The sequence below is a fragment of the Morone saxatilis genome, unplaced genomic scaffold (assembly GCF_004916995.1).
Source record: "Morone saxatilis isolate NCDOM2014 unplaced genomic scaffold, NCSU_SB_2.0 Contig21, whole genome shotgun sequence".
NCBI classification, from domain to species: Eukaryota; Metazoa; Chordata; class Actinopteri; family Moronidae; genus Morone; species Morone saxatilis.
In genome coordinates, this window is record NW_023339774.1 from 14,498,542 (window position 1) to 14,510,189 (window position 11,648).

General features: G+C 40.5%; 1 protein-coding gene across 1 annotated transcript in view; it reads right to left on the reverse strand.

Moving 5' to 3' along the window:
- Window positions 1-629: 629 nt before the first annotated feature.
- Window positions 630-11,648, reverse strand: part of fam78ab (family with sequence similarity 78 member Ab) — a gene marked incomplete at its 5' end in the record, with an annotated part of 12,230 nt that continues 1,211 nt past the window's right edge. The window contains 2 exon segments of the mRNA XM_035668537.1: window positions 630-5,871; window positions 10,941-11,244. Coding sequence (XP_035524430.1) covers window positions 5,346-5,871; window positions 10,941-11,203 — 789 coding nt within the window. The 3' untranslated portion in view covers window positions 630-5,345.

Below are 11,648 nucleotides of genomic sequence, written 5' to 3' on the forward strand. Positions count from 1 at the left end.
AAATCTGTTGACTAACTGAGGCATACAGCACATCATGTGCTCAGCCATGTATGTGCAGCCTCGGGGTTTGTTCATATGCATGCAGGCTTTCAAGATTTTTCAATTCAGCACTTAAGACTGCATATCTTTGTCCTAGCTCAGACGGTATCTGCTTCTTTGATTTGTGCATAGTGAATGAACACACAGCGTAATATGTTTGTAAAGGAAACCACCCAGAAGGGAAACATCTATGGGAGAAATTAGTAGATTCATGCAGTGGATTAGTCAGTAAGGAAGCCAATGGACAGTGTGTCACCCAGACATGAATGTAAACTCATTGCTGGTTTCAGTTTTAATAATAAACTGAGAGCGCATTACATTCCTTAAGAGAAATGTATTGGCTATAATCATTCTTATGATCATATACAAGGCTTTAATCTGAAAACATGGATTGTAAACATATAACTCTTCCTCTGAGAATTTAAAATGACAATATGAACTTTCTACAGAACTTGGGTGAGGCTTAATTTTGGAAAACGTGTTCTCACTATAAGAAAACTATATATTAAACATATTTAATAATACATACATTATATTTGAATATCACTGTCGGGCATTTAAGGTAAAAAGAAACTGAAAGACAACAGATAGTATTTGTACATTTTATTCATCCATGAAAAAGACCTTTTTATATATATATTTTTACAGGGGTTGTTTCCCCAGTGTTGTGCATTTTCACAGTTTTAAATATTTGCCAGAACTGACCCATTTTCAAGTATTGGTGTAAAAGTCAAAGCCAAACAAGTTAACACAAACTGCTTTAACTATTTCAGTGTATTTCCAGAAAACAAACCAAACAAAATGAGAAACATACATGGTCGCTCATATTATCTTATGTGCTACATTTAGGGTTGTATTTAAACCATGGGACTATGTTAATTTTAAAGTAAGGAGAACAGCAAGATGAAATGTTACTAACTTTTATTTTACGAGATAAAACCAAAAGTGGTCTCGAGTGTGAACTTAGAGGTTTTTATTGGTTTAAATAAATGGATGATGATTCACTGATGTCTCATAGAGGTTAAAAAAAAGACATAAAGATCTGAAGCAAAGGTAGCAGCCCTCAGAAGAACTGTAATGGTGTGGGTTTAGGAGAGGAGGCTTTCTTTCCCTTGGCACAGCCCTACAAGCTAATAACACAACAACAAAGAATCTTCCACATGGCTACATTTTGCATTTGTGATATTTATCTGGAAATACAAAGACGCTAAATGCATTTAATGATGAAAAACAACTGAAAACCTATTATTAAGTGCCAAGTTTTTTTTAATTCACAAGTCACTTGCAATGTCCTACTGCATAGTTTTGGCTTTGTCCAATTTTGGCACTTTTTGCCCTCTATAGAGCAAACGCACATTGTGCGATCTATTTATTTATTTTCTTCCTGTGGCTTAGTTAAGGAAGCACATAAAGCATCTATGAAGTTCTTCTGTTGTGTGAACATAAAATACACATCATTAACACATTTATAACAAATTCAGACACACACAGAAGCAAATTAGTGCCCTTTTCCTACAATATAACATGAAATGCTGTTGATAGTTGACAGGCACCCCACTGAATGACCTCAATGCTTCCATTTCTGTTTCATATTAAAACCTACTCACTCTAGTTTAACAACACAAAAGATACACATGTCACTTCCTGTTTATTAGTAAACAAGTGTGTGTGTGTGTGTGTGTGTGTGTGCATATGGCTTTGTTAGCATGTGCATGTGCTCAGACAGTCCACGTGCAGGGCCGATAAATGAGTTCACACTGTCAATGTGACACCGCTGTGACAATCAGATACCACGCCAGGCCTGCTCCTTTCCCCTCAGGGTGTTTGTGTGTTTGCGAGGGCAAGCTCTGTCCCTATTTTATGACAAGGACGTTACCTTCCCTGCACTGTGTGTTTGTGTAAGAGAGACAGTGAGAGAAAGAATCATGACTCAACAACAGCAGAAGCACATCAGTGAAACTCCTCATCCTGCCTAAATCCCTCAAAGGGGATTTAACACACACGCTCACACGCAAACATGTTGTGAATCCTGGCCACCCTGCATGTCAAGGTTTAATTACATTACGTGTAGTCCAACTCGAGTACTATCCACAGTGTCCATAGGTCATCGAAAAGACATTACGAGGCAGTCCACAATACAGAAATGGCCCCCCATACATTAGGTCACTGAGTTCAAAACATGAGCTGCAGCTTTTTCTGCTGCCTTCAAAACAAACCGCAAATTGAAATAACTTGTGGTTGACATCCAAGTTCTGCTTGGCAAATGTCAATGTTATTTTGAGCTGGCTTTAATGTCTAAATGGATTCGGTTTGTTGTCACCTTCATATTCATTCCCCCACTGTCACTCAGCAGTCTACAAGTACATTTTAGGACTTTCACACACCCCCCACACACACACACACACACACCGTGACCCTCACCTTTGCTATTTGACCTCAGCCAAACCTCACCCGTGACTCTAGCTGGCCCTTGCGTTGCACAGCACGACTCGGCACAGTTCGGTCCATCTAGGGCATGTAACTGTGTCACAGCAGATCTAATTATGACAGCAGTCCCCCAATAGCCTTTTCATTTCCCTACTCCTTATTCCTTCACCACCAATGCCCCGCGACCCAGCCTGACTCAAAGGCTAGCATGGTGACACATGAACCAAGCCGAGCAGGAGTTAGAATGTAGTTAGAATGTGAACAAAGCAGTTTAGCTGGTGCCATCAGATAGACATCATGGCTTGATGTTTGAGCTCTTGTTCAGCTTGGTATTATTTAAATTTTGCTGCATTAATCTACATGGTGCTCTGCAGAGCTGGCTGAGTGTAAGGTTTCGCTCTCATATTATTGGGTTTACACTTGAAACCATTTCACTCACGATGAAATAAATATTTAGACATTTTGGGAAATGCTTGCTTTCTTGGTGAGTTAGATGAGAAGATTGATATCACTTTCATATCTATATGTTAAATATGAAGCTACAGCCAGGATTAGTTTAGTATACAGACTGAAAGCCAACTTGTCATTTGTACACTTTGGTCTTTGTATGGATTAAACAAATGAGAAATAGTGTGTTAATTAGTGAGCTTTAGAGGTGCTGGTAGGCTCATTTTGTTACCTTTGGACAGAGCCAGGATAGCTAAGCTAATTGCTGGCTGTAGCTTCATATTTTGCATACAAACATTCAATCTTCTCATCTAATTGTCATCAAGAAAGCAAATGCAGTGCACTTCCCAAAATGTCGAACTATTCCTTTGAAGTCTTTGTAGAAATATCCGTTAAATCACAAAATAATTTAGTTTTGCAATGGTACAATGCACATAATATCCTATAAAGGTTGATACGATTGAATGCTCTAAAGTAAGGAGATGGTTGTACACTCAAACATCAGCAGCTTACTGATCTTAGTGAAATACATACAGATTATTTCTTTGGTTGGAGCCAAAACACAGGGGCTCGCAAGATGTTGGTAACATCTGAAAGTGAAGCAGATGCCAAGTCTGCTTTTAAAAGAATTTTCAGTCTGTAGCTGGAGCCCTTCTCAAACATTAACAGTTGAATCATTTAACATTGGTATTTAGCTGACCAGCGCTGCTCTTGTTTATGCGTGCCGTTGGTTCGTACATTTGCTGGCGGTGAAATAAAGGGAGGCAAGCCCCACATTTCTGCAGCGAGAGCTACAACTGGCAAAGCAGAGAAGTGGGTCATCTATATGCCAATCGAGCAGTAAAGATCAAACTTGCATGCCTCTTGCTCTGCTTTTCAGCCTTGACAGATAAAAACAAGAGAAAGAAGAGGGGAAGGCAGTTGGGGGGAAGGGAGGAGTGGGAGGAAGATCACTGGTGTAGATGAAGATTACAGATTATTGAGCATGAGGGACAAAAACACTGTTAACATGAGTCAGGCGTGTTTGGATTTTAATATTACAGAAAGAAAAGGGATGTTGTTGATTTAAAGGAAGGCAATAATTATGGATACACTGTGTGTAAGATTGTCAGACCGGTGGCTAAAAGACAAAGCAGATACCCTGCTGCTGTTTTTATTCTCCAGTTATTACCAGTTATTTACCCTGTGTGTGACTGCTGAGTAATCAAAGTATTGATTGTTCATTGTGAGCAATGCAAACACTCAATTACTCACTGTGGCAAGAAGGAGTAGGCCAGACAAGATGGATGAAAAAAAAGAGAAGGGAAGGAAGTGAAAAAGGGGCCCTGAGATGGAGTGATACGGAGAAAGGAAAACCCGACGCCGAATGCTACAACTGCCTATAAACAGTGAATGAAATGAAGCCAACTGAGAAGTGCTTTTGAGGACTCTTTGCTCAAGTTGTTACTGCACGTTATTGTGTTGAGTGCTATTGACAAGGGTTGGCTTTGTTGATGTTTGTCATCGGTACAGAGCATCTCTTGGGTTGCATAATGCACTTGAAGCACAACTAGTTAGCTCGGTTGTGTGACTGTGTCTACGCGTAATGCTGGTTGTACTCGTGAGACAATACATTTGTCAGGTAAATGCAACTGAACATAAAAGCCTAGACCTCTGACCCCGGGTCGTCTTCTGTGGTATTGTTCCTGTCCTAAACCCACACTCCAGCACCAACAGTCTGGAAGAGACGGGACACATGAGCAAAATACTGCATTGCACTTTGTTTAAGGCTAAAAAGTTTGCAGTGGAAAGCGATGTAAACTTAAGGCAGCATGGATTGAATGTCTTGCATGTTTTTTTAAAAAGTACTAAAATCTAGTAATGTCACCCAATGCAATAAACAACAACAAACAAACAAAATTGAATGCACTCTCTCCCAGCCTATAAATAAAAACACAACTGGTATTCATACTCAAGGTTTGTGCATATCAATGTATGTAGCGTGTGCGGACATGGTCATGTAAATACTTAAAACCACCCACACTCACAAACCCCATATCACTTGGCCCAAACAGCCAACATATAAAATGAAAATAAAAAACAAAGAAATTCTCGAGTTCTTCATTTTTGCAATGATTTCATTTAGCACAGTGCGACCCGACCCAGTTTGAAGGTAGAATGGTTGCAGTTTGTTCGTTCCAGTTTTAAAAGTGTGTTCAAGCCCCCACCTCAAAGCAACAGCTGGTCTTTTTCTCAGAGCTGGTTTCGTTGGTCTCTGCCTGTTTTTCTCTCTGTCAGTCTTTTTAAAACGTAAGACAGAAGAATATAGAGGCCAAAAAAGAGGGAAAGGGTTAAAGCAGTGAGCGCTGGTGACGAGCAGGAACAAAAGAAAGAGAACAAATAAGAGATGATACTGTTAAGGTATCCAAGGCCAGTCTGGTCAGTGAAACAGGTCAGTATTTGGGTGGGATGACCACTACCGGGTCACCATTCTTTGGCCGCCACATAAGCACCTGGGCGTCATTGGCGTTGGGCTTGACCATGGCGTTAGTAGGGATGGGCTCATTCTTGCCCAGGATCTGGGGCTGTTCCTGGGCTAGCGGCTCATTGAGAACAGCCCTGTGACCAAGAGGCTTCTCTGGGTCCACTCGGATGTGAAGTCGCATCCTCCAGCGGATCGTCTGCAGGACGAGTGTCTCTGAGGTGGCCTGGTTTATGGCCACCAGCCAGGTCGTAAAGCTCTGGTCGCGGTGGATGCTGCTAAGCTGAGGCACGTTGCTGTCGCTGACGGGCACACCCCAGGTCACGCTGGGGTAGAAATTGTCATTCATACTAACAGTGAACTTGCTGTCCTTCTTCGTGGGGCCTACGACGGTGCAGGTTTCTGTGGTGTTGCCGTACCAGGGGTAGTTCACCCCATCCGAGTCGCTGATGGCCTGGATCTTGCCATCGCGCAAGTCAGGAAGCTCCCAACTCGACCTGGAAGTTAAAAGGAGTGACAGATGAGGATTTACCCAGAAATGGAGCTCATAGACATTAAGTGATTAAAGGATAACGGCAGTTTTATTACAACTTTAGTCTTTTGATCATAGTTTTGGTATAACATTGTATTTATCATCATCACTACAACTAAGTCTGACAGGGCAAGAAAGACAAGTGAACAACAACAATTGAGCCAGTTTTTGTTGAAGCCACTTCCTTTGGAGGTATGGAGCATATGTGAAATGTTGTGTGTAATTACACAGGAAATGTCATGCATGCACAGTAAGTACAGTAAGCCAAAGCTGAAAAAGGAGATTGCCTGTAAACTGGGATGGATGTTTACAACTGGCAGTATTTTATCATAACTTTTCCATTTTGCTTTGTTTTCTCTTCCAAATAAGTTATATTTCTTGACTAGACTGACAAAAATAAGTTGTAATAAACCAGAATTATCCTTTAAGTTCATCTCTGGAGCACTAAACCAAACCAAAAGATTACTCATGTAAAAAGCTCTCCTATCTAATCTTATGTATAAATTGCAAATTTGCATCTCAATAGTGTCCCTCTTGATATCACTGTATATCTAACAGCACATGACAGAAACAAGGAGTTGACTCAAAGCCTCACAGTTGGAGCTTTCCACCAATTTTCAAACTGCTGAGGAAAAATACAATTCTACAATAAAATATTGTGACACACACAGCAGGCGACACCGAACGACTAAAGCGACCTGGTACCCCTGGCCTTTCTACCTATTGATTTTCTGCCTGCGGCAGGAAAAAGATTACCTTTCATTCCCTGAAGCTGAGGATCAGCAGGACATAGAAGATAACAGTGTGATCACCAGCCACATGACTTACTGCCTGCTTGGCCTGGCCTCACATTGTGATTTATGTATTCACCCAGGGGGTGAGATTAGCATGTCGGGCATGATAATAGCTGGTCCTTGTGTGTGTGTGTGTGTGTGTGTGTGTGCGTGCATGCGTGCTCTTGTGTGTGCATATGTACATTTCTGTTCTGAACAATCACATAATCCTCTCAACTGGTGCCTCCAAAACAATTTGCAGCAATTTTCCATTTTGTCATAACGTCCAATACTAGAAACAGTAAATATCTGCATCTGATTTTTAGTGGAAAACCTATTTATTATTTATGAGCACATGACTTGATATAAATATCAAGCTTTTCCACTGTGCAGACAGTATGGCCTCAAAGCACATGTGCAGTTGAACTAACAAGTATTAGTCCATAGCATTTTCCTTCATCAGGAGGTTCTTCCACACTGTTGTGGCAAAAAAATATTTTAAAATATACATCAAAAGCAAGAACATACTATATCAGCAAGCAACAGTGGCGTGGTGGGCAGGCGAAGTAGAGTCGTCTACCCGCTGAGGAACTTTGATCATGAGTGGGGAAAGCGTTGCAGAGATATGGCTCACTTCCTGTTTGTGTCTTCACTGCCTGCTTTGTCACAACCAAAGGGTCTGCAATAAGTGGTGTAAGTGTTTGTGACAGAATTGCAGGGATGTTAAAAACAATTCACTCAAAAAAAAAATAAAATCAAAAAAAAGATGGCTAGATTAAAAATTAGTACTGAACTGCCTGGCTCCTGAGCATGTTGGGAGATTGTCAGTTATTGTTAATGTTGCATGCACTACTACTTGTAGCCCCAGGGGTACTTCTGCAGTTATCAGGGAGTACTTGGACAGATTGTGGACTAACTCAACTCATTACAAACATATCGAATACAGCCACATATTGAGTGAGCTGTAACATTTGAACACCACAGGTTGTGTTGCATGAGAGCAAAGAACAGTTAGCTAAAAGCGATAAATGGTTGAAATACAGTGGATAGCTAACATTTAAAAAGAATATAAATGGTTCAAACTGTTCAAAGTAATCGCTACAAGTAATGGATGAATCCTGTGAGGCTGAAAGAAGCCGGAAACCACTGCTGTAGTACTGTACTTGGTTGCAATTTCCTGTTCACCTGTGACTTTAAACCTGATTACATGTCCTGCGTTCTACACATCAAAACTGAAAGCTCTTTACCAAAGGTTTGGCTGACCACACGTTACATAGCATAAGAACCCTGTTGAACAGCCACACTAAGTGCACCCAAACATCTTCTTTCTTACTTTTTGACAAAACCTCTAAATTGAAGCGGATTTCACAGGCTGACATTAAGCAGACTAGACTGGTGATATGGAAAAGGTTCAAAGAGAATTTGTAGCATTCATTGACAATTGCTACTGAGCTATGGAGCAGCTCACTTCCTGTTTCTGCAACTTTGCTGCCACAATCAATTGCATGTTGCAGGCAAATAGTTTGGAGTATCAAACTTCTTTGATATAAATATTGGCAGTTTTTGTCATTTTAAGAAACATTATAGCCATAAATGCTGTGAACAAACTATCAAACTTTTACCACAGATAAATATTGACTTTTGTTTCACTTCTACCACAGTTCCTATTTTAGCACCTTTACATTTTTAGGGCAACACAAGAAGAATAAATACACACATACTGCACAAACCTACAAAACACATTCTAAAAGACTTGGACAACAAAGTAGAAGAGAGATGATGAATGTGTCCAGAATCCCAAGCACATCATCCAGAGCCAACAGAGAAATCATCCTCATTACCATCCTCAGCTGTTCTGACCAATTACAGCACACTGAAGCTTTACTGCCATCAAAGAAACTACTTAGTATGAGAATCTGAGCGGTCGGAGCAGACTCATCTCATGCATCCAAAGAGCGACTTAAAAAATGAACGTCAAGAATGGGTGGCCTTGCTGTGGTCGTGAAGTTTAATGACTTTAATACAATAGTATGCTACAGGGGTAGAAAAAAAGACAGGATTTGCATAGCAAACACTGCTGCAGAGGTGGGTGGGTGCCTTCCAACAACCCTATATATATATATGGTTATACATACTGGATAACTAATTAAGTAACTAGGATTTAATAAAGGCACTTTTGAGGACTTTATCTTTTAATTTTGAGTTATTTGGTTGCAATGTGGCAACAGATAACTTCTTTAGAACTACACTAGTTGTCTAATTTTGCCTTAAAGGACCACTGTGTAGGATTTAGTGGCATTTAGTGGTGTAGGTACAACTCCCTCGCTTTCACCCTCCCCTTCAGAAAACGAAGGAGAAACTACGGTGGCTGCGAAACACACTGGCTTAAACGCTGGACCTTTACTAAAGCACATTAATTGTGAAAGTGCCGATTACCATCGCTCTTTAATAGCCGACAAAGTGACATTTAACCTAATGCGACCCACTTTTATGCCAGCGTTTGTAATTTCAGAATAAAAGTCCTTTTAAGGTCACGCTATTTTGCGTTCTGTTAATGCAATCTTTATAGGAATCTTTTACAACTTGATAAATGAGAGGGAAAAGGGCATAATATTGATTATGTGTTCATTCCTCCCTCTACCATGTTCCAAGTCAAATACAGTACACTAAGATTTCATCTCCAATTTTATGTTTTGGCCTTCAAAATGAGGTCTGTTCTTTGTTTTTGTTCATATTATGTTTCAAAATTGCATGTTTTTGAATGTGTTAGCATTCCTTCATATGGAATCAGTACATCACTATCTAACTAACAACAGTGTCGCTTGGATGAAAGAGGCAATGACTGTAAATAGAAATGCAGTTTACAAAAGGCATTGATCACATTGGACTTTCAGAGAGTAACAGGGTTCCCTCACTCTCTCGCTCTCACACCCATAAGCAGGGCCATGCTGGGGTGGGGGTGTTGGGGAGGGGACTCTGTCTCTAATCTTAGACTTGCAGCACTCAAACATCCTCAGCTGCAATGTCTGCAGATAAGGCATATTTTGGGTACATGTCAGGTTGTGGTTGCCCGCTACAGGATATAAGATGAACGCTGCTTGTCTAACATTTGTACCAATATCTCACACACAGACATACACACTCGCACAGAGAAGAAACAGAAAGAAAGGGATGTTGACGACCATTCTGTGTCATGAACGTATTGTCTTGAAGCTGAATTTGCTCACGTTTGTCTCGTTTATAACCACCGGTGCAAAATATGTGTATTGACAAGTGGAGGGATCTGAAAGGTCATAGCAATTATTTTCCATCACAATGTCCTGCTCCCATATCTGTCCCGTTTTGAAGGACTTTGTAGCCCGCAGGCATGCAGCCACCAAGCCCACTGATTGAATATTAAAGTGTCCTTACAGACAAGTCCATTTATTTGACCTTTCTATAAATGTAATACCTGAACGCAGATGTTCACGTGTAATGTGCTGATTGCACGGCGCAGTGATACTGGCAGCCCGGATGCAACCACAGACAAGTTTCACTACTTAAAAAAAATTTCCACAGAAATATCCTTTTCTTGTCATTTGTGTAATACAGAAACAGGAAATAAAGGTTCTCTTTTAGGGGTTGGCACCGACTCCTGTTACTCTGTCCATTAAGAGTTTGGCAGTGCAAGGTTGGTTTCTTTCTCTTCAAGTCCAATCTAGTTTAAATGCATCTTCTTCTATTATCAGAAACAGTTTATTGTCGGATTTGTTGGCCTAAAGTCTTTCAACTTGAAATTCTCCATGTAGTTCTTCTCTATTTTGGGTGACAGCACTTCCCCAAAAGTGTCTTCAGTGATCTCTTGTAGTCAGAGTTGGATGTTATTTATAAAATATATGTTTATATAAGTGCTCAGTGTTCCAAAATACAACATAACCATTCACTTGTGTTAATTAGAGCTCAAACCCTTCATTGATTAATATACTAGTCGACAGAAAATGAATCTGCAACTTTTTTCATTTTTCAAACAAAAATCAAAATAAATAATTAAAAAGTTATTTATTCACATTTTAGTTTCTTAAATAGAAGAATTTTGCTGCTGTCTGTCACATAGTAAACAACACTTTGGGACTTTGGGTCAGAAACAAACAAGGGCTTTAGCAATAATCAAAGGGCTTTGGTGTTAAATATACCCAACATAAAGCATACTTATATTCCTCATCCATCTCTCCTAAGAGTCCCAACCAAACACATGCTCACCAACAGAGCCCATGATACTCACATCCCTTTGTTTCCATACGTATTGTAGAACTCCATGTGGTTACACGCTTGAATCCAGCCGATGGTCCACGTCTCTTTAGTGGCTACTGGCGGCACCAGGACCCGGGCACAAGCTCGGAAGTGCGGTGTCCGGTAGCGCAGGACCACGCTGGATGACTCGTCGATGCTGGTAGGGTTGGGGTCGATGGAACTATTCACCTCCAGGACGATGATACTGTCTCGGAAACTCTTAGGCTTACACCTGATACTCTGGATACAGCCCATTGCATTAAATAGCAACACAATCCACAACAACGTCCAGAGGTCTGGAGGAGAAGAAAGACGCATGGAAACAGCAAGAAAATCACCACAGTTGGATCCACATCATGCTCTTCCACAAAAAAAAAAGTTCAAAGTGTTTATTTATAGCAGACTGTCTCATTTAAAAAAAAGCCATGCATCTTTGATTCAAAACTACTTTCAGAAAAGGAGAAGATGAGGAAAAAGACAGGCCTAGAAAATCCTCATATTTGTCGAGCGCATGCTTTCCGGTGCGTAAACGCAACTTCACCAAACAAGCGCAGGTATACACTAACTTTTCCTTATCCGTGCACTCATGTGGTCATGCTGTCAAGTTACAAACCATTGCCTTCTTAAATGCACAGTTATCACAAAGGGACTTGACCTTTTGGCAACGTGCATCCATTTGGAAAGGTGTGTGTGTGTGTGT